Source organism: Mya arenaria, chromosome 4 (assembly GCF_026914265.1).
Source record: "Mya arenaria isolate MELC-2E11 chromosome 4, ASM2691426v1".
Classification (NCBI taxonomy): Eukaryota; Metazoa; Mollusca; class Bivalvia; order Myida; family Myidae; genus Mya; species Mya arenaria.
The window spans coordinates 12,987,671-13,012,793 of record NC_069125.1 but is presented as its reverse complement, the minus strand read 5'-3'; the positions used below and the strand labels follow the sequence as shown (position 1 = coordinate 13,012,793).

General features: G+C 34.2%; 1 protein-coding gene across 1 annotated transcript; it reads left to right on the top strand.

The window, feature by feature from the left end:
* The first annotated feature begins 11,750 nt into the window (after nucleotides 1-11,750).
* Nucleotides 11,751-23,496, top strand: LOC128230635 (hemicentin-1-like). Its single transcript, XM_052943077.1, has 14 exons — nucleotides 11,751-11,847; nucleotides 13,502-13,846; nucleotides 14,086-14,373; nucleotides 14,572-14,880; nucleotides 15,575-15,850; nucleotides 16,564-16,866; nucleotides 17,967-18,251; nucleotides 18,448-18,639; nucleotides 18,930-19,260; nucleotides 19,769-19,910; nucleotides 19,964-20,075; nucleotides 21,749-21,907; nucleotides 22,800-22,839; nucleotides 23,202-23,496. The coding sequence occupies exons 1-14, from the start codon at nucleotides 11,751-11,753 to the stop codon at nucleotides 23,326-23,328; spliced, it is 3,006 nt and encodes a 1,001-aa protein (XP_052799037.1). The 3' UTR covers nucleotides 23,329-23,496.
* The last annotated feature ends 1,627 nt before the right edge of the window (nucleotides 23,497-25,123 follow it).

Sequence of the window (25,123 nt, the reverse complement as noted above, 5' to 3'; positions counted from 1 at the left end):
TCAAACCTGGTCATACTATGGAATATATGCTTATCCATTTATGTATGAGCTATTGCGTATCTGCTTATTTCAAAATTTATTTCATATTGGAAATACTAAAACATTCATGAGTTTGACAAATTTCTTACAACATGCAAATGAAACGTTCTCGCAACTTTGTCGAATCTAGATACTAGTATAACCAGTAAAATGTAAGGGCATTACGATTGTCTCCCTTAAGCAATGTAATCATTCTCGATTTGTAATTAAGAAGTAAGTTGATGCTGATTTTACTCATTTGCACAAAAAAATAAGGATATATTATATGTTTAAAGTAGTCATGATTTAGTTAAACAAATAAACGTTTGATCAATATTTCTGTGAACATTTGCGGTTAAATTAGAAAATTGTAGATCCGTCGAATATTTTCATCAGATGAAATTCAAGGACGATATTAATTATTCAACATTTAAGATTTAGATCATATTCAATGATTTACAGTAGTCTTTCAGTTTGCCACGATGAGATTTTGATATATTTAGGTTACATACATTGCGAGCCGCAAAATCGCAGTTTCTTTTCTATAATCCAACTCTCAATCTCAATGATTTTGTGGACCAAATAGTCGGTTTAACTCAAATTAGATAAATTATTGCATAACATAAGATCTATAATTGATATTGAATATATAGAGACACATTTGGTTTTGCAAAAAACATGGGCGAGTTATGACTTTTCAACGATTAACTATTAGATTTTAAATGACCTTAAGATATACTAACATTTATTGATGACAAAGACTTCAAATCTTGTATTTTTTTTCAAATAACTTTAGTATTTGTTAATATCAAATCATCGTTTTGTAGAACTATTTAGGCCCTTCCCATATGAGTAATGCGGTGTTTCCAAAATGCATTTTAAAAAAAAAAGCGAAAGCGGCATTAACAAAATAAAACATATTTTCTAGATACTACCTGCAGGTCTGGGCTTACAGCTATGTCAAAGATCATGAAACCTTATTCCTATCTATCTGTACATGCAGGGTGTTGAAGAAGATATAGCAGGAAGTGATGAAACAGTCCCCATTGTTGCTGCCTCTTACTGTGGAGATACTTGTGGAACAGAAAGTGTCTCAAAGATAACCACTTCACATACTCCAGAACTTAGCAGCGCTGGAAGAGAAGTACAGTACAAGGTTGTAATTTACTTACCAGGATGTGCCTCACCGTTGACTTGGACATCTACAAACACATACACAATTAAAGAAGAAAGTTATGTTTTTCAGTAGTAATATATTCTGTCAGTGTATTTATAAAATAACACAGCATTGTTTTTATTTAAGACTGAGCAAGACTTATCATCTTTATGTTTTCAAATACTCAGTTTATTAGAAAGTCTTGTCTTATGGGCATGATATTGTTGATCTATTATTTCTCATAAATCATAAAATGGTAGTGTTACTGACAAAGTATATAATGTGCAAGACCTGTACATTCCTGAAAATCCACATCCTCGGATAGGGGTAATTTGAGCGTTGAAATAGCTATTTTCTGTATCCGTAGTATTGTTTTTGGAAACATTTAATCAGATAATGTTTTACAATGTTTCATTTCGCCCAAGGCTGTTCATGCTATGGAAAAGATCTAATCTGCTTGAAATACACTGTTGTAATAGAGCTCAAAAAGACATCAAACATGCAATCACAGCCAGGGACGCATTGTTGTGTATGCGCGTATATTGTAGGGAGTCCAGGGGCATGCCGGCTGTTTTTTTTAAACAAAATTTTGACTTTTCCGGCGTGGGTTCGAACCTCACAAAAACCAAAATTCTTTTTTATGCTCTAACTGTTTTATTCTGCAATTCCGATATCATAAAGTAAAATAATGATAAAATAAGTTTTTTCCAAATGCATTACCGGGAATACTAATTTCTGGTCCAAAACATGAGTGAGTCACTTTAAATGTTCCCAAGTTATCAACAAATCCTCTAAATAAGGTTTTGTTATGAAAGGGAATAGAGTGTTAGGAAAAGGTAAAATACATTCATCAAAATCACAAAATTAAATATAAAATATAAAACAGACAATTAAATAAATGACACATTTTCCCAATTTATGTACGTTTCATGCTCCCTTTTCAAATTGAAAAGGCACAGGTAGTAAAATTACTTTTAAGGAAAAAAACAACACGATTATTGCCATAAAGTAATAACGTTGATATGCTGGACATCGATTTGTGAGTTAAGTTTTAAGCAAGAATATGTCAGTCCGGAGACAATTCTATGTAACAATTTTCATACACCCTTTTATCCGTGCGAAGCTCGTCAGAGCCGTACTAAGAAAACAGGTATGCGTGTATACAGTTAGCACTACTTTCGTTTAGAAGTCAAACCTTTATGAACATAAAAAACACGTAAATGTGATCTAACCAGTATTTTTCGGTTCACTTACCATATTGAGCGCATGAATGCCGGACACCAAACATTCATTTGAGCGTAACGAATCTGCGATCGGTAAATGTTCGTCACCGCCAAATTGGCCGTTGCCGTAAAAAAACCTATTTATTACTAGAACTACGAAATGCGAATAAGTGCACCAATTTTCAAAATGTATTTCAAGTATTTGATTATTTTGTTAACACTTATTTGACTAAATGTTAAAATGAACAGTTGAGAAGACCATAAAGTGCTTATTTGTTTTTGCGTCACTATGACTGAGTGAAATACTCATTCATTGTGACTGAAAATATGGATGGTTTGACTTTAGTCAACCATCGTTGCTAAGTGAGTGATTGTGACTTAAGTGAAAGAATGGAATCAACATCAGTATAGCTAATTGATGAAACATAAATGTACGGGAACGGTACTCTCCTGCAACACAACACTTCTTCCGTGTGAGGTTTTTTTTATTGAAAAGGGGAACCGTGAGGTCACGAGAGGGATGTCATCTCCTGCAAAGCAACAACATGGCTGAGTGCGATATTGTTGCTGAAAATAATGATAGTGCGGGAAAACACTTTGGCTGCGTGAGATTGATAGATTGATATTAAAAGGATTCACTAGAAAGGTGTGGCAGGGTTGTTCCCTCGTGTCAAGCAACATCGAGTCTGTAAGGAAGATTGTAACTTTAACGTTTGAGTGGGAGGGTGCGGGACGAATGTCTCATCCCGCCAAGCAATATCATGGCTGAGTGAGAGAGTAGGTTAATGGGGCGGATGCTGGCTGTCACCATGTTTGTGTGAGAGATTGTTACTTAAATGATAGACAGGAAGGCGTGTCAGAACTTACAAGAAGCCGACGGATTGAGAGATTGGTATTAAAAAGATAGACGGGAATTGTTTGGTAGGGGTGTCTCCTCGTGTCAAGCAGCATAGTTTCTGTGAAAGAGAGTGGGAGGGTGTGGGAGGGAGGTCCCATCCTGCCAAGCAACACTTTGGCTGAGTATGTGATTGTGAATACAAAAGTTGATGGGGTGGATGCTGGCTGTCACCATAGTTGTGTTAGAGATAGTTAAAAGACGGTAGGAGGTGTGTGTCAGATTTAACTACTAGCTGACTGATTGAGAGATTGGTTTTAGAAAGATAGAAGGGTGTTGGGTGGTAGGGGTGTCAAGCAACATCGTTTCTGTATGGAAATTTGAAAAAAAAGATAAAGCAGGAAGGTTGTAGTAGAGGTATTCACCCCTGTTAAGCAACACTACGGGTGAATGATATATTTTGATTGATATAATTAATTGGGCGAGTTTGGGCCGACACAATGGGTGTTTAAGTGTTCTGACAAAAAGGATGTATGTCAACTAACAGCACGTCTGAATGATTTAAACTAAACATATGGATGGTGCGGGAGGGGACAAGGTTGGAGGAATGTCTCCTCCGCCAATCAATTATATAGCCAATTGGTGGATGTCACTGAAAGAATAGATCTGCGCACGCTGTCAACCATAAGCATGGCGGGATCTGAGAGTAAAACTATAATATGGCAGAGGGGCTTTCAATTTGTTGCCGTATCATTTGGGTGAAAGTCTCTTCTGGCAGTTGTAATTTATAAAAATAGAGGTGTCCCATTACAATAACGTCATTTTTTAACCCCAAGTGTGATAAAAAGACATTTATCACATTAATAAACATGCATTACAACTGAAAGTATATTCTATGTTTAGCAAGGAAAAAGTCTGTGTAATGTAGACATATCGAAGAGTATTTATTACTTCTTTTAAGCCACAGGATTATAAAAGAAATGCATTAATCTTAATTACAAATATTTACATTCGTACTTGATTTTCTAAGTAAGAACAATCGTGTAAAATTGTCAATTCGAACAGATCAATAAACTTCAATTTGATGGAGAATGTTAAAAGAAAACAAAACGAAAAGAAAATTATGACGGTATTTTTACCTTGAACTGATCGTAATCCATAACATCATTGTGACCGCCCACATGGGCGATGCATATGTAAAACTATATCGATAATTTTCTTGATTAAAACAAGAATGTTACAACCAGAATCATTATAACCACCATATATTTTACAAAAACTACCGAATGATTAAAAAGAATTTTGGATTATTTATATTTTTCTGCAAATTATTTCTGGACTATTTATTATGCGGAGGATAAAAAGAACGCCAAACTTAAAACTAAGGGCGACAGGTGCTCTTACCATTTACGTTAACTTTCGCGTTTTGTTCCCTTTATTGTTATTAAAGACTTGTTCTTGAAATATTTTAGGTCGAAAAAATAAACAAATAAAAAGGGAAAAATGTAAATAGCGCGCTTCATGGATTTGCAAAATCGCGGCCGAGCGTTCATACTGCATGAACGCACAAAAAATAAGAATCAATCCTTAATTAACGTTCTACAGAACCGAAAGCTAATTGAAATGTTGTGCCTATATAACTTATAGCGAAAAATTGATCGAGTCAGTGATACTGTTGGAAATTTCCATACATTTCTATTTAATAAAAAATTGTGTGAACAACAGGGTTTTATCAGACGTTATCTGAGACTCTTTCATAGTTTAATTTGCACTTATATTATTTATCTCAATTATTAAATCCTAAAACATTATAGGCCTTTAAAATTATGAACCTGATTTTCTTTCATATAAGAATTAAGTCAACTATCACAACTAGCAGATGAGCTTAGTACACACTATTTTATACTTGTACATGCATTTTAGGTTTAGGTTTAAAGGCCGTAAGTTGCTATTCTAATGTTGACTGTACATGCAAATAGAGCACGCGCCAAGTTTGTTTATCAAAATGATTCACACATATTTATGTGAAAACAATTTAAATAATTACAATGATGAGATTACATTATACAAATGCCTTAATGCCTAATTGAGGCTAGTTGTGTACATATGATAATAAGATACTTAACACCAATTTAGGTCACAGTTATCTTTTTTATATACTTTATATACTTTAAATATATATATACGAATATATATATATATGAATGAATGTTTGCAATACAGTTTCAAATTATGTTTTTATTAAGTTCTAGGAAAAAAGAGCACCTGTTTCATCTATAAACATCAAGTTTCATACCAACAAAGGACTAGGCTTATGTAAATATACAGACGCTATTTTTAGTACGTGGTAGACAACCCTGATCCAGTAAATTACGATTTGAAAAAAATAATATGATACATGTGTCATAAGCAATGTGATACATCAGTATCGATATGAAAACTTTTTAACTCATGATATCAAACATAAAATGATCAATCTAATGAAATATATTGTGTATTTCCGTAAATTGAAGTTTGTGAATATTAAGTGATCAGAATGCATATATCTTCATTGCGTCAGAAACCTTAGGTTCACTGTTGGAATGCGACGATCGATAAAACACGAAGTGTTCAAATAGGAATTAATTTATTTAAAATAAAATTTATACATCTAAGTTCAACTCACCTTAACAATAGATATCCGACATGTTTAAGTAGCCGATCTGATTAGGATCCTTACACTAATATTGGCGTCTAATGGTAACTTGAAATCTTATCAACTTCATTGTAGCGTGAAATGCGGATACATACATTTAAATCTCATTCCATGAATACTTTGTTTCAGCGATATTTTGTGAATTTGTTTGAGGCAATATTAGTTTTATAAAAAATGACAAAATAAGTTTGCTTCACGCTATATAGAACAGTAATAAAACAAACTTTCCTATCAAATGTAGAACTATTTCGAACGCGTAAACAAAAATATCCATATATTGAGGTGCCGATCTATAAAAAGTACATGTACATCGGGTGTTTACGTATTGATTTACATTGGTTTCCGGCCTGCATGCGCTTTATATGAGCAACGAATGACAAGCTTTTCTGGTTTCCATTGTATGGTTCAGTGGTGCCAAAGTTTGTTTGAACCCATCACTCTGGCAAAGAAAGAAAGTAGTTACTTGCACACACGTTTACGTACGAAGGCTTGTTTAGTAAAACGCTCGTCTTCAAGCCCTTATTTCTTCTCATATACATCATAGTTTACCTAAAGCAGTATGCAGCATATTATATTGTTAAATCTAGAATAAAATGTGTTCGTCGACATTATCTTAATTGTTTTTCTCTGCTTATATTAGTACAAATATATGAAAATAACACAGTATATCACGCATCCAACATAAAGGACGCAACGCCATTGACCCAGAACTGGTCACGCGGTGACCTCATATTTTTCCATATTGGGTCATCAAATTTATTTCGTACTAAAATGGGGTCTTTTTTCGATTCCGATGAATTTTCCGATATGCAGGACATAGGAAACCATATTCAGGTTCGAGCTTCCTTTGCCCAGTATATCCCATATCGGGTCACCAACTAACCTCGTAACTTATAATAATTGTTTCTTATTTGTTTTGCTTTTAAATTGTAGCTTATTTTCATAGATTGTTGATATAAAACGCACAATGACAAAATGATGTGGACATTCTAAAGTCCACGTTACGATTACATAGTTTATTTATATTAAAAAAGCACACGCGGATGTCTAATCCAATCACACTATAAACAATAACTGTACCATGCTCAAGAGTGCTTCGTATAGGTTAGAGTTTATTAAGTAATTTCGTCGTGAATAAATAACCTAAGGAAGCGGAGCGCAGCGTCCTCTCGAATTGCATCAGCTTTAGAATTAAGCCGTGAGCCTGTCAAAAAAGACCTGTCAATCAATGCAAGATATTGTGACGTCATTTAAATCAGCGTTGACACTGAAATTACACCTTTGCATATTCAAACAGTAGGCGTGGCTATATGCACATGCGCAGTTATAGCAATTAACTTAATCCTGAAGAGTCGTCTTCAGAAATAAGTAACGATTCTTCACTAATAAGAAACAAAACATTTTGAATATCTTGCGCCCCTGATTGGCTGACAATGTAGGGCAAACACTAACTTCCTTTTGGTGTATAACTTTTGTATCGGAATGGTAACAAGAAGGCGTATAATAACTAGCATACGGCTGCATTACAACCCTATTCACTTAAACCGCATGTTAGGTATTAAATATAAGGCGCCAAATGGAACAAAACATTACTAATATTAGTGCAGTAACTATTTCTAATCTCTTTTATTTGCACGTTTAAATCAACGCAGCAATTCAAGAACATTATTTTGGCAGTCGTGATCATCGTACCGTGCGTGTTTTAAATCATGTGTGTTAAATACCTATATGCTTTACTATGAGTACTACACGTTTTTACATTCATTCTTCGATTAGTTGTGATGTTTGAACGATACGTTTACATACTTCACAACGATTTCATATCATTAAACATGATTAAAACTTCCGCGTTATACATGGGGAATGTTTGCTTTTTACAAAATTAAATCTTTAGTTGGAATAAACATGAAGCTACCACTTACACTTCGATGGAGAATGATAGGAATTATTGTATATATGATGACACGCACAGGTACGTAAATGTATACTCATAAAATCTTACTTTACTACTGTTCATCCAGGATATTCACTTATGTATACATGTAGCTCATACACAAATTGATAATGCACACAGAAGTCGTGATATTGGTGTTGCACATTAGAAGAAGAACGAGTTAACCATCTTGGTTAATATAATTATATAATGTGTAGAAGTAGTGTTGGAAAAAGAAATGTTGTATTAGATGTCATTTATTAATATTGTGTGTCTGGATTGGTATTCTACAAATGATTTAATTAAAAGCAATATTGACAGTAATTAAAAACACAGGGCCGTATTTTCAGTCGCCACTTCAACTTATCTCTTGGATAAGAACCTGTAAAAACACATCGGCTCATCAATTAGATCCGTATTGAAAGGCATAAGTGAAACTCATGTTATGCATTATTGTCATTTTTACAAGGAAGCATTTGTACCATCAATTTTCATCACTATTCATTGCGCACGTTTGTGACTTTCCGAACTGATAAAAGTGAAAAAGTGTTTATAGAGTCATCGATATTTCAAGTTGGTATTGAATATGAAATGTATTGAAACAGCTCTACTCGAAACAAACAGTAACAACCGGACACAATATGTATTAGATTAAATACCCTTTAATACATAAGGTTCCTAAAATACATCTCGCAATAAGTAGAATATTTGATTCATTCCCCTGTCCGAAAAGATGTACAGACACACTAACAAATTTAATAAAAATAAGGAGCAGACTAATAGAGATCGTTCAGCCGGACTGGTGAATAATGGGGCAGGTAGACGTTTTTGAGCGTGCCATAATCTTGTTGACCAACCGACTCTCGGATATAATTTGGTAAGTCCGACGAAAGGTCGAAGGCTGATCTACCGACCAACAAACACTCAGACGAACAGGCCTCCTGGTACACAGGCTTACAAACAAACATAATACATAATTGAAATATAGCAATCACAAAGAAATCCGGACATTTAAACAGGCAGCATATATTTATATATTTCAACGAAGTAAGACTGTAATTGAATATAACACATTTATTACACAATATTGATAGTGAAAATGGTTTTCTAGTTTGCCGCGTGCTTAAAATGTAAAATTTCTTACGAACTATTCCTTTTTCTCCGCTGGTTTGTCAAACATTATCTTAATGGCATTGTTTTAAATTTAAACTGATATTTTTAGCAATAAAACAGTATTTTGAACAAGATCATCAAAATTGCATCATAGATGGCCGCCAAAATGGTGAACATCTTTCCAAATTGGGCATTGGCTTAATATCTTGTAAAAAAACAACAACATCCAAGTATTGTTTGATAACATTGCACAAGTATACTTAAATGTATTTAGAAAGCATTTGGAACCATATGCGGTCCAATATGATATCAAAGACATATAAATATATTCTATTTTTCCGTATTAACATTATTATTATTAACTGTCATCTAATACTGTGAAGGTATGAAAAAGGCCTGGAATCAATCATTTGAGGCATATACAATTTTATAATTATGTTATAATAAATTAAATAACTAGTGCAACCGTGCTGGAGTTCAAGAATAAACAGAGTTTGACGATTAAGTTCATGAAATATATAATAGTTTCGATATTTTGCAATGAGTGTTTAACATCTCCTTGATTAGGCTCCACTAATTGACAACAAAGAAGCATTTTGGTGAGATAAAACCACACATGCTTAGAATCTATTCTTACTTATAGATCATATTCCTTTCTCTGGAGGCAGAATGATATACCGGATTGGACCATTCTTTGACCATCTTCGTGTCCTTGAAAGATTCTCTGGAGCCTTCATAGCAACCAGGCTGGCTATTGAAAACATCTCAACAATACCTGTTTGTGTTTTATTGGAATTTTGACTGTTGAATGTGTATAGAGGGGAACATTCATGTTACCGTAAAACTTTCTTTCCCATGTGTCTTGACAATATCTAGGTAATTCAATGTAAAACACTGAATGAATGAATGATTGAAATGAAAGGTATTTTCTTTCAAAAAATGGACTATCAATGTGTTTTTGCCGTGTTGTTGAAGTAGATGTTTTCACATCCATAAGCTGAAAATCAAACGTAAACTACATTAATCATCATTCTGCATCATAAAGGCTCCTCGATTGCCCCTGTGGTTCCTAACACTAAACAATGGCGTCCAATGATAACTTGAAATCTGCATCAGGTTCATTGTAGCGTGAAATGCGGATAAATAATATATATTTAACTATCATTCCATACATACTTTGTTTAAACGATATTTTGTGAATTTGTCAGTAGCAATACTAGTTTTTTTTATGACAAAAACAATTTTGCTTCATATAGTAATGCACAGAAATTAAACATACTTTCCTATCGAATATAAAACTATTTTGAACGCCTTACCAAATATACCCATACATGGAAAGTTCCGATATGAAAATGTACATGTACATCGGGCGTTTACGTTTTGATTTCGATTGGTTAACGGAGGTCAAACAACGCCCAAATCATGTATATTTTGTCCGGCCTGCACGCGCATAGTTTGAGCAATGAATGACAAGCTTTTTCTGGTTCCAACTTTATGGTTCAGTGGTGCTCAAAAATATTCACATCATTCCGGTAAAGAAAGAAAACAGTCCCATGATCGCAAATAACGTAGCTGGATTTCATACTGGTATAAATAGAAAGGGAATATATGTTGCGTATGTAATTACATCTAATAAGGCGTAATTGACACGGAACGATCGACATACAGCGTTGTTTATTGAATAATTGAAAAGATATTCCATCGGACACCAGAGTATATGAGCTATTTTGTTTTGCAGAATACGTTTTCGAAAATAAATATTGGACTAGCGTGCTCGATCAGTATGATTTGCACCACTGAGGGTCATATATAAATAACATGGGGTGTGTTATAATGCCATATGACCCGACTTGGTGTGTCTTATCTTCCTGCTGAACTTTTTGGTGACTATATTTATTCTTTCTTTAAATAGAATACAGTGAAAATATTTAATATAACTGAACTTTTTTATTCTTCAAATTATAAAGACAATTCCGGGTTCACTGCCAAACATTAGCGCCGTATAATCGCCCTCTATCTAGGCAATATCGACTCGTCAGTAACATACGAGAATTTTGTTGATTTCATTAAATAAAAAAAAACTTCAGGCGACAAACATTATAATGTTTTACGACAGCGAAAGGTTAAATGTAACTGTTAAAAATACATAGAAAATGATGTGATTGACCGCTTGAAAATAAAACCTGAATCGCTTTTAATATATGTTTCGCACTGTTTGATCCAACATGGCTTACAAGGTTGTGTGTTATATTTTGACTTTTTTTTATTCGGAAAAAGCAATAAAAACATGAGAACGTTGGCTTTATCTTTTTGCATTTGTTCATATAGGTGTGCTTTATCGACGAACATAACATTCATTTCGTGTGGCCTTATAGAGGATATGTACCGAGTTTACACAAACTAACATATCTGCATTTTTTCCCTGTTTTTGTCCGTTTTCATTGTACGAAAAGTAATTAATATATTGCCTTATATTTACAACAATGTCTTCTTTCTTTTAATATTCAATTTTAGCCACCGGTGCAGTGACACTTTCCCCGATCAACCCCGAGGGTCTGGAGCACGAGCCATTGACATTGACCTGTGGCAGCAATGAATCGACAGTTACTGGGTTTGGATGGCAACATTCAGTGACAGAATTTATCACTCAGACGCGGATCTGTATCGTGTTCAATAACATAACGTCAAGTGGATGTTATGTCCCTTCTCTTGAATGGGAGCCAGATCCTGTATTGTACAGCTACGCCTGCCTGAGTCGAACAAGGCACACACTGACCATGAAGAATGTCACCAGTGATGCTATCGGAGTGAAATGGAGGTGTATGACGTATACACCGAACGAAGATAGCAACATCGTGACTATTACCTTGAAAGGTAAGGAATGTTAAGATCCACAGCGTAAATCGTCATAATCAGGATCGGTCAGTCATTCTTCACATTTAGCGATTGGATTCCGAATACCAGCATTGCCGCAGAGAGTGACCACAATGCAATGAATAATTTTTTATCGCGACATCGGCTTTTCCGTACATGGTAATGTCTATGAGGAGCGAAAAGCGTTGCGGAATTTTCGGTATATTTAAGGTGTGTTTCGTCTGTAATGTTATATTTTTATTCTCAAACTAAATAAAAATATCTATTCATATTGGGAACGTAGTGTATTGACGATTTAACGACTGTCAATACACATCGTTTACGGAATTAATCGGCGACGAGATTAAATATTACTCTTTTTGTTGTATTTTTCGTATGGTGCATGTTTATTAGTAAAAAGGTTTGCTTGTTCGATACTTCAAATTAGAAGACGAAACACAGTCATCCGTAAGACAAAGATTTTTTTTTTATTGCAAATCAACATGTTAATTTTCATTCTTTTCTTTTATTTTGATGGGAACACTGTTTGGGACATGACGATCATTTGCCATAATTATATTTAGTTTACAAACGACGATACAAACATGACAAAACAAACATCGGAATATAAAAAACACAAACCATTTAATGCAGCTAAGTGCACAATATGTAATCCCTTTGCAGACTTGAGGTACAATTTTCATATGAAGGGACTTTGAAGACGAACCTCGAGGTATACTGAGCTTACTAAACATAAAAGTAACTTTCTAATAACTGGTAGATCTTCGTTAACTAATAGTTGATATATTGTGTTCGGTGAAAAAGACACATGTTGCAGGATCAGAATTTGAGACCATTTAAATTACCGTTATTAAACATATTCATTTCTAGGTGTCTAATTTTATTGGGTTACCGTAATTTTGAAAGTCTATGTGTGTTACCCTTCCATTTTCGAATATCAAGGCTCAATACTTTGTTACATTAATCTTAAGTCCCAACAAGATGCAGTTACTTTCTACGACTTACAACATTTGGCTTTCAGACTCAGGAGATCTATTTTGTAAAAAAACAACATATTATTGAACACTATTAGAAAGAACACTACCAATCTTATGTATTGAGTCATTCATTAAGAAATAGATGAGACTGAGATCACCCTGTTTTACACCAGCGAAACTGTTATATAGTCACTCTGGTGCATTTTTATGGACAGTTATGATACCTTATATATATATATCAAGGAGTCATGCTCGTGTACGCAAAACCAGGTAGTCCGTAACATATTACATATATTAAATGAGTCTCTGACTACAAGATTTCTGATTACTTGGATAAAGTAAGAAAGACAATTTGAAAAAAAGCGCGGAGACAAACATCCCTGATCAAACTCGTTTTCACCTGACGTTCTTTTTAAATATTTACCGGGGAATATTGAATTTGTAAGAACATGATACCACATTGAGTTGAATTGAAAACCATGTGATTAAACATTTTTCAACCATTTCATATTATTATTGAATGGCCAGTTTTCGCAACAAATTAAGAGCACGAAAATGTGAAACATTTTATATTTAACTAGTGGTATGTAACACACGCCATCAAACTGAAGGTAGCTTTGCAACATAGCTTATATTTCTGAAAACATGTCGTTCTATTCTACTCTTTTTTATTTTAGTTCCCGTGCTGTCAGTAGTCTTAAAGACTCCCTCGACGGCATCTGTTGTGGTAGTTGAGAAGTCCTCTCCTATTGACTTTTGGTGTGAGGTGCCACGTTCACTTCCCATGTCAACGATACAGTGGTACCATGACAACAGGACCCCGGGTGAAACAGATGATGATGTGCGGCTCTCCAAACCGCAAGAATCCACATCGGATAACGATGATTTAACCATTAAAACTACCAGCAATATGCAATTCACACCCACACGTTATCATAATGGAGTCCGCGTCTACTGCACTGCTTACAATGGCTATGGGAACACGCTGATGTCAGATAGGCCAACACTCATCAATGTCAAATGTATGCTAACAAAATATAAATTATTAAATTTCAAAGTTGTACGTTATACCTAGCGCTTCTATAGATGAATGTATAATTATCTTTAGTGATTTAATTTACTATGTACTAATTCTTACTAAAAATGGCATTGTTCGTCTATAATAAGTTATGCATAGCAGCGATTGGAATTTTATTGATGACATTAATTAGACATTTACATTTGTGTATTTAAATACTCACATCTAGTTAACAACTTCTAGATTCTCCAGACGGTCCCCCTGTAATTCGAGGGGTTACATCAATCTCTAATTATTTCGCAATACGCTCTACCAGTCAACTGCTTACTTGCTCGATTATTGGTGGAAACCCATTGGCCAATATAACTTGGAGCTGTTACGGAGGCACGATGGATAACTTGCAAGTGTCTGGACAGAACGTTTCGAGGACGGTTACATGGATTGTAGGGTCAAACGAACAGCCATGTACATGTATTTCAAACCAGGAAGTGGTCGGAGAACAACGCTCCAGCATTAATGTAAAGGTGTTATGTAAGTCGAAACTGAAACAAAACAAACACTTCTTTGTAATATACAAAACGATGCGTTGATTGTCTTGAAGTGCTTGAGATACTGTTGCATTTGAAACATTATAAATATTGTCTTTTTATACAAATTATGATGGTGTACACTCTTATGTGTTTAGGTTTGTTTTGTTAAATATAATGTTATTGCGAAACTACATTACAGACCCACCAGATCAACCTCGATATGACGTCGGTAGCACTACCGTTATTGCGTTAGGAACGATACGTATCGTCAAAAATAGAGCGGTCGAGATAACATGCAAAAGTGACAGCAACCCTGCACCATCAGTGTGGCGATGGAGAAGACCTCCGAGTGCAATGATTCAGGCTCCAGGGAAGGTATTGTCCATCCCAAACTCTCATTTGACTGACGCTGGTGTATACACATGCGAGGCGGAGAATACTATGGTTCCTTCGCAGGGGTCAAGTGTAAAAGGCAAAAATAGTTCATCCGTCAACATTGAAGTGCTCTGTAAGTACACTTACCAAAGTATTTGATAAATAAGTAACTGTAACTGTCTGTAACATGACGCCGTATGCGACTTTTAATGCGTATGCTCGTACGCTACTATAGAGATGTTCTTTAAATAAATCGAACACAATAAAGTTAATAAATTTTATGTAGCAAGGGTTATTATATGGTCGTTGAACTCGTTTGAACGACTAAGTCTACTTTTATGTTAGTGAGCTAAATAAATCAAATAAAGAATACCTGCACGAACGTAGCTAAAATCGTTATAACACTATTATAAGAAAAACAAAACTTACATCATGATGTTAAAAGCTCAAAATTTAATCCGACGGCGTTTCGGTGATAACAGATCAATGTCGTAGTATTGAAGAGTTCTGCCTGATATACATCCCTATTTTTTATACTGCTGAATAAATATGGTATGCCTAATGTGTTAATCTAGCACTGACGTCAAGAAACAATCTTGTTTATCCTATTGAGAATGTCTTGACTTCGACAGATCATGCATGAAGCATGCACTGCATAATAACTAATCCTTCTCGTATTAGACTTCTATAAATGAATAACGAAAGCAATGCATTGTTACCTTCCTCTTAATATTATAAAGTAAGTAAATGTAAATGTTTACATACACCATATGCATATTAAATCTTTATTTACTATTCTATTCAACAACGCCTTCATGCATTTGTAGACCCGCCGTCAACTCCCGTGTTTCACTGGCAAAATGAGACCGGGGCCATTTTACCAGACAACACCGCTGTTGTTGTAAAAGGGGACTTCTTTACAATCATTTGTGATTCCGACTCTAAGCCAGGACCTCCAGCTTACAGCTGGACAAATAAACAATGGACGGTTACCGCGATTACTGATGCGCAGAAAACATGCACGGTATCTAACACATTAAATCCTTCCGGTTACAAGGAGGAATCGGGCTCTAACACAGCCACGGTGATAATTGAAACGCTCGGTAAGTATCCATAAAAGTAATTCCAAATTGCTGTAATTGTTTTAAATTTAGTAATTTGTAGAAATGGACCAAATATTTGGTCTACCATGATTTTAAATATAATAAATGAAACGTTGCCAACGCTCTCGAACTTTTCAGAAGAAATTAATATACGCAAGTAGCATATGGGGCACGGTTGTAGGGGTCACACAATTTTCAAAGGCAATTAACTATCAGCCTTAGTGTTCGAAGATTGCATTACGTTTGAGACAATATTGTTGTTAACAGTAATGTTTAGAGATATACAAGCAACACTGTGTTTGACGTAATAGTTCGTGCATCCACCGTCCGAGGAATATGGGGCCCAACAAAAATGTGGGTTCCCTTAAATAGTCAACCTTGTATATTGAACAATCGTTGTGATATAGCTGTAGGATACGTATTGCACGGTAAGCTGGTAACTGTTCTGGTACGAGAATAATTGCATAAGCGAAAATAATATAAACAGTTAGTTTATAGTTACATTATAGATTTGTTTGAAAAGTAAAACGTAGAAAATTTAATCGGCAAATAATAGGGCAAAATTTTATATTATATTAAAACGTTTATAGTGCTACTTGAACTTCCAGGTGGCTTATAGGAATGACCACAATAATGTCTGACCAATAGGCCGTGTGTGTTTATACGTCTGGACTTATTTAAACATAGAATTACTACACGTGCATGTACTTCAGAACCACCTGGAGAACCAACGTTCAGCTACATTGACTGCCAGAACAAACAAGTAACCTTTGTTGAAGACATAAAGATTAAACTTGGCATAGATGTCAGTGTTACTTGTTCCTCTACCGGAAAACCACAACCGAGCTTCCAATGGTCTTCTCATCAGTCAAATTCCCCGGAAACGTTCTTCCTACAAGGTGTCACCAGGCAACATAATGGATCCTATACATGTACGGCAAGGAATACGATGAACACGACGTTCACTGGTTTAAGACCTGGAACAAAATCGGCAGCCTTCAACTTAAACGTTTTATGTAAGATTGATTTTAACCTTATTTAAGACAAGTTATAAGGTTCCTTTGCGGTAACTGGCGATATCCAATATATACTTGTAAAATGGCTAACAAAATATTAATCACTATTCATGTTTTATGAATCAATTTGGAAATATGGAAACAACATTTTGCAGTTAAAAAGCCTCAGCCAGAATATTAAATTAATAATTGTTTAATCTAGGTTAAATGTACTTTCCCATAGTTTGAACACATTTTTCAAAATAATTGTATGCATGCCTCAATATTTAGAAATGCATTTAGATAATATTACCTATTGAAAATAATAAAGACAACGCGTGATATATCTGTGTGCTTATAAGTGAAATATAAACATTTAGTAATAATAACTACAATAATTTAGCAAAATATGTGCATAGAGCCATTGTATGATTCCGAGACTGTGGTTTTATGTTCTACTTCATTGCAAGCACTTTGGTAGTATATCTAACATTTATCAATGAATCTTTCCGTTTAAACGTTCAGACTTTTCATGACCAAATAATGAAATAAATCCAATATAAACCAAGTCAAGCTAACTATGGCAAATAGCGTAAAGTCAATAAGGAACACTTCTTGATTATATTTTAAAACTTTAAAACATTACTTGCCCTAACGACGCTTAACATGCTTCAATATTACATTAGTATATATGTATAATATAAAATCACTAAGGCACTATAGTAAATATGACTAAAATGTGTCTGAGGGTAGAATTTGATATTTTCTGATCTCAATTTAAGTTTTAATGTTAATAGAATTAAGTATACGTTTAGTCATCAATCGTATTACGTTTTGATCGTTATATAGTTTTGACTATTTAAATGTCATTGAGGTCATCTTGTGAATTATAATAATTTATAATAAGCTTTGGGTTGCAACTTCAAAAACTGAGACAATGAATCGTATTGGCTATTGATCCATGTATATGTTGATATTATTTGAATCGATATTTATGTACACAACATATTTCTGCTCAACTGCTTAACTGTAAATATAGTTTGGTCGTAAATGCGCTTAATCCACAAATATTAACATTATACCGTGTGAATCCTAACGTTTATTTGGTTTGTTTGATGTAGATCCGCCATCAGTCGGTTTGATTGAGAGACAGATTTTGTTGGAGGGTGGAAATCTTACGGTCGACTGCCCGGTACAGCCTGGGAATCCGGTCATATCGACCATCAAATGGACAAGACGCGAAGGCACCATTACAACTTCCACGACAAATAAGGTCCTCAAACTTGTAGCCGTACAAAGACATCAGTCAGACTACTACAGGTGTACAGCGACCAATCGTATGGTACCGTCAGGATGTCCTCCTGAAGATGGGTCGGATTTCTCCGAGACTTATATCGACGTGCAATGTAAGGAAATAAATTAAGACGTATGCCTAAAATAAGAGTAATATATTTTTCACATCTGGGATTTCCGATAACAATACCGATTCAAATCAGCATGAACTACATTATCGGATAGTAGAACACTGCGCTTGTTTTACAATAAGTCGATGCACTCCATTTATCGCTCATGGGGTGATTTATGTATGTTGACATATTTCAGATAAAGCGTCCATCGAGAGCTTTCGGGAGTCATCCAATCCGGCTGATGTCGTAACGTTGAATCAAGGGGACCCTTTAAATATCACCTGCACTGTGGACAGTAATCCCGGGTCATTCATCAGCATCAAGAACGCCGGTCATGTATTAAATACCACACAGACTGGACGGAGCATTAGTTACAGTGAAGGGAAGAGTTCGTGCGAAACTAATATGGGCGTATACAACTGCTTAGGGAGGAATGATCACAATAGCGGCTACGTTAACAGAACTCTTACTATCCTTATCAGATGTACGTTTATCTTGTGTATAACTGCGATTAACGTGATTAAGGAAGCTGAACTTAAATCGTATGTAAAGGGATATCTTTAACTCGTTATGTTTGTTATTATTTTTATTCATATCCCTCTTAAATATTTCTAATTTTTATTCGGTAAATCCACATCTTATAGAAATGATTATATAATATCGACATATAAATTCCAGGTGGACCAAGAGTACCACAGACTGTTACATTAATAAAAAACGTGACCAGTGATACCAACGTGCCTGCAACTTTGTCCTTTTCTGTTGTCGCCTATCCAGCAAATGTTAAATACGTGTGGAAAAAAATTGAGTCCGAAACATCTTTACGTACACTTGTTAACGACTCCAAAGTTACTATTGTCAATTCGGAAGATGGACTTCAATCAAACATTACTATCGGAAACGTGCAGGAATCCGACTTCGGAGAATACAGTGTCACGGCCACAAATACGATCGAATCGACATACGAACACTTTTATCTGGTTCCACAAGGTATTTTCTTTTATCTACAGTTCTGAACAATAGAAAAATTCGCCTACATCTAACCATTTATGCCACCCACATCGGTCGTTTATTTGTACAAAGTCAAACATCGAAAATCCTCAACATGAGGAAGCTACTTATAGAAATGCTATTTTAAAATGGCTTGCTGAATTTAATATCAGATTTTTTTTCATTTTAAACTAAGCCAAAAACTTTTCAAAAGAATTTAAACAGAAAAAAAATGAATAGGTAGTTTTGTTTAAGTCCATGCAGACTTAAATAATTTGAATGGAAAAAAACACACGACACTTTACATATTATATTAGATACTTTGCAAAATGTATACTGTTCACTTTCTTAGTGGCAATTATTATGAATAATATACTGATATGGTGCCATTATCCGTCTAAATTTGGTCTGAACATTTGTATTTGTACTACTTGTTTATAATTATAATTCTTTTTAAAATATATAAAATCCTACTCTCCCTTATTAAGAATGTTAAATACTTATATGATATGGATTTTATTATCAAGCACAAGTAATATGTTTGTTTACGCGAAACCGGAGACGCCAAAAAGCGAAATCACTGTTTCTTCCGTGATACTTTCCTGGGTGCCGGGTTTCAATGGTGGTCTTCCACAGAAATTTGTTATCCAATACAAAAGAAAGACAAATGCCAGAATCGAATTTCTAAAGGAAATTGATGATATCGGTGTGTATATAATGAGACGATTGTTGATTTAAGTGCTGAAACAGAATACGTAGCAAATATACATGCGGTTAACTCAATCGGATCGTCTGGGAGCATAAGCATATTCTTTACAACATTGCCTAAAGAGGGTAAGTGCCATATGTTGCACTTTCAGTTGAAATTTTTAAGTATTGCTAAAAGTTAAACAATAATATTTATTTTATATTCACTTTAAACGTTTTGATACCAATTCACGATGTGTATACTTTAAAATGTTAACCCTATTATAAGTCAATGGAAAATTCGAAATTGGAACATGACAGTTTTAGGAAATTGAGTGTTTTATATATTGTGATACTAGAATGGAAACTACGGGGACATGTCAAGTAGCCAAAAGGAACAAGTATAATATCCTGTCTAACATATATATATATATCACATAAATCCTGTCTAAGAAGAAACACTCAACCTACACATAGCATATCGATACATCATTTTAAGTATCAATACAAGTTGGGTCTTTGCCTTGGCTATACTATCATATATTGCCGAGCGCCAGACAGAATGAGCTACTGGTATCCTACTCTGACGTGTATCGGTATAGCGCCGTCGTGGATTTAAGCAAAACGCGATCTGTATGTCCAAAGAATTGTTTAAGCTAAATGATTTCTCAGTCATAATGGAACAAAAAACGTGTACTAAAATTTTCGTCAACTGCTTGCTTGCACGAATGTTGTGCGGGTGTGTCTTTTATTGTTCAGATCCGAACAAACAATGATCACTAACCTAACCGATATGCATTTAGGCTGGTAAATATACATTTGGCATTAATAATCATTTATTAATGAAAGGATTTAATATCTATTTTGAAAAAGTGATATTTTAATATCTTATATACTAGAAAGTGTAAGTGAAATTTTTAATTGCAAGGTGAAGAATGTGTGTCATATCAGTGTTTTGTTCATAATTTTTCATCATTTAATAAGCGATTCTCGAATCGCCTAATAACAGACCAATGAATGCCTATTAAAGAAATATTTGATTTCAATGAGGATCCTATTCAGTCGCCGTATTTGCTATCAATTGTCGACAAAAGATCGATAAACTATGTGACTTTGTTTATTTATAAGAAACGACACACCCGTTTGCTTACTACTTAATATATTTCATAAAAAGCATTAAAAAGAAAAATAACATTGCCAAAACATTGTTTTCATATAACAATAGTCTGACCATTGAAACTCCCACTTTTTTCATAACTCACAAAGTTGTTAATGTCACTTGTTTAATGTCATTATTCTTTGCTTAACGTATACCATTCCATCTCTTTCGTTTTGTTAAAATACATACTAAAAGCTGAACTTTATTAAAATCGTACTAAGTAAAGTTGTATTGATGTATTTTTTTTAATGTATAAACATCATCTGGACTTGCCATTATACTCCCTAGTTAAACCCCAACTTTAAGCAAGTTTTATTGATAATAATTGATTAAAACAGATTTAGATGTATTTTTTAATGATATGTTGAGTATGTTTCCAAAGCGCAATAGGAACTATGAGACAGAGCAGTGGTTGAATTAACAAAATGATTGTCAACTGCCAGAAGGCATAGAACACTATTTCATCAATCAAATCATTTATACTTTTTCACAGGCCGTGCCCCAAGTTTTCATCGTTATGTCTGTTGTCTTTATACGTTGTGTCTCTTATTTAATATTTGGCTTCATTCATTTGCATCTTAACAAAAGTTTTGGAAGTTATACGTCTACTGTGCTTTTCTTCGTAGTTTAAATTGTTTTATAAACGTTTATTCAATTACAGAACCCCTGCATGAAACCAGCGTTGGGTCACTGGTGGGAGGAACAGTTGGTGGAATAATCGCGATAGCTGCTATAGTAATAGCGATCGTGCTGTTTCTCAAAAGAAAGTACACACTGGACTGTACTTGTTCATTCAACATGTCTCTTGCTAAACGGAAAGGTGATACTTTGGATTATGGACTTGAATCAAGAACAATTTATCTTAAAAACCTATGGGTGGATAAATTATGAAATAATTCATTTTTTCTGTTTCTGCTGACTATTTTATGCATCTTGTTGCATTACCACATGGCCGGGTAAATGAAGTTATACACAAAGTTTGGAAATCGCAAATTATGTTATTATATTTGTCGCAAAGAATTTTGAGAAGGAGCTCTTTTGTGCCACATTTTCAAACTTATCATACATAACATACGTATACTACAATTTATCCCTAAGCTACTGTTTTGCACGGTCACGCATCTGCCTACAAGATGCAGCTCTGAAATGATAATATAGGCATACACGAAAACAAAGAACGGTACCTTAGAGATTTTCTTAAGTGAATTAACTGTCAATGACAGTTAAACTAACTCTCATCACGGCCTTTCTGTTGGAAAAATCGTATATGATACCAAAATGCCTGAACAATTAGTTCTGTGTTTCGTTAAACAATGCACATTTGAAAGTTTATTCTTGCGTTTACTGGACCCTTTCATTATTAGACTTAACAAATACTATTCCAAATATGATATTACACCGATTGACACCGATTTAAATTACTAACCACGGCAATATAAAACACTTTATTAAGCTTTCTGGAACGATTATACAAAACTCAATTACAATGTTTGATGCTAAGTTTTACTAGATATTTTGACAAAAAAAACCACAACACATGATGCCGTTTAAAACGCCAACACCGTTCGGCCATAGAACTATTGACAGACCAAAAAAAGATTAGCACAGTTTTGTCTTTGCCGATCTGATGATATCAATTTAGTTTGTTATACAGTTTATGAACCAAAAAACAAAACAAATTAAAATGAATTTTTGCCACCGATGTGTTTCAGATTTGAATCCTGAGACAAACACAGAACAACGAATTGACACGTAAGTGTTTTTTATGAAAAATATTCCCGCAATCGCCTGTCCAAGTAAAATGTATAATTTTGCAACATGTTTTGGTGCATCATGAAGTCCAAAACAGTTTTAATACTACAGTTAATATATTTACAGCACATTCACCCAAAATTATAAAACTGCACACAAAAATAAGATCTGATTCATTACTTTAAAACCAATTCGTAAAAAGGCAATGTCCTCAATAGAAAATATGAATACAAAGCTATTAAACTATAAAATGTGTCATTGTTTATACTGTTGTTTATTATCAAACGTTACTCTAAACTGTGATAATAATCAAATACACGGACATACTTTGGTGAAGTTTTATTTTCTTTCGCATGAAACAGACATGATGCTGCCAATTCCGGATACAGTTCAGCGTATGAGGAAGTGTCCTTATCAAGGGACCATTCGGTTTATGATGCCCTTTGTCAGTACTTAATCTTCTTTTTTATACTGTTTGGCAATTCTTGACTTATATGCAGAACCATTTGTGTGGTTTTGAACAGTTGTAGTATCCAACTTAAGCACGTTAATAAAATACACTCAGTTAATTAAAATAATATTGGTATCTACATATTCTCATTTCGTAGTCTACACGAGTAGCTACTTATTTTAAACCTTCTGTAAATGCATGTTGTGTACATGCTCATTTATGCCACACCTCGAACATTGGTATTATACCTTCTCTTTTGTGTAGTTAAGAAGAATCTTGCTTCATTTTAGGTTACTGTTAAACTTGTTTATGTAGTCTCCATTCGTTTGCGAAGCTATACAAAACATCAATCATATTAGATAATAAACATTGATATACATGTAATCAATTTCAATTGTTTACCATCGTTTCTTTGTTTTTGTTTCTTTTTACAGACAACGGAGACAACGCAGACAATAGGTAAGTTAATGAAACACCTAAAATTTACTGAAATATTCATACAAAAGTATAATACAAATTGGATGTAATACAAATGACTTGCACTTTTTAACGCTGTATATCTTTCTTTTGGAAACAGTTTGTTTTAATTATAAAGAATGACACCCAACCAATCACTCAATTATCAGGGAAAAGGTAACGACGTCGAATGACATCAACGTTATTATAACGCCATGGCGTAATTTAGGCTATATCTAGCTATTATATAGATTAAATAAATTTATAAAACTGTTATTTGCAATTTTTTTATGTCATATTTTCTCATCTTGTAGAATGAGAATATATGATAGTCGGTACTTCCTAGAAATATGTTATTTTCTATCCAGTGAACGCACTTGTGGTACATCTGCTTTATAATTCAATAACACACATGTGACTATTTATAGATACAATTTTTGATAGAAATCGTGTCCGCAAAATAATAATCGTTTCGATCCGTGATATTATATCGGCACGTTAGGACGATAATGGCATTATTGACGTCATTTTCACGAAAAATAAAATTGGCTGACGAATACCGGGTAGGCAAACATTAATACAAACAAAAATTCTTTTAAGGGAATTAAACTGAACTTTCCATGCAAGGATATTGAAATAAGTTTTACCGTTAATGACACCTTCCATGTTAAGCAACGAGTACTACCGAGAACATTACCGGATGTGTACATGTTTTACCTTATCCGCCGAGAATGTTTATTATTCCAGCGAAATGGCTAGGAGCATTTAAGTCAAGATTCTTATAAAACAACTCCAATGTTTGATATAACCTAGTTGTACTAACATATTAAAATGATCGTCAATATCAGCCAATTAAAAACAATACACATTTAAAAATGTAAATATTGCCGTCAAATTCCGAAAGCACGTGAGGAAATGTTTGCTAATTTAAATTCCATATAATTGTTATTTTAATATCTAATGCCATTTAAAACCCATTTGTAATGTGTCATTTTTATCGTTCAGTCTTACTGCTAATCCAATCCTATTCTTTTCCACAATTTCATTTTCAAAACTGGTTAAAATCATCAACAAATGAAAACAACAATATATGCATTATACAGGATAATACAGGGTTGTCCATGGCTTTCGGTTGCCCAGTGTACAATGATAACAAATAATGTTCCTACTGGGGTATCTACCAACCGAAAACAATGTTCAATCATGTGTTATTTATGTCTCCCCCATTAATGGGGAGACATATTGTTTTTGCCCTGTCCATCAGGCCGTCATTCCGTCCGACCGTACGTCACACTTCGTTTCCGCTCAATAACTAAAGAACACTTGCACCCAGGAACTTCATACTTGGTATGCTAGTTGGTCATGACTAGAAGGTGA

Bases quoted from the DNA above. Each gene is read 5' to 3' on its own strand.
- LOC128230635 (XM_052943077.1), top strand. From the start codon at position 11,751: ATGAAGAATGTCACCAGTGATGCTATCGGAGTGAAATGGAGGTGTATG. The intron at 16,867-17,966 runs GTAAGATTGATT...TGTTTGATGTAG, and splicing joins CTTCAACTTAAACGTTTTAT to ATCCGCCATCAGTCGGTTTG. The intron at 19,911-19,963 runs GCCAGAATCGAA...GTATATAATGAG, and splicing joins AATACAAAAGAAAGACAAAT to ACGATTGTTGATTTAAGTGC.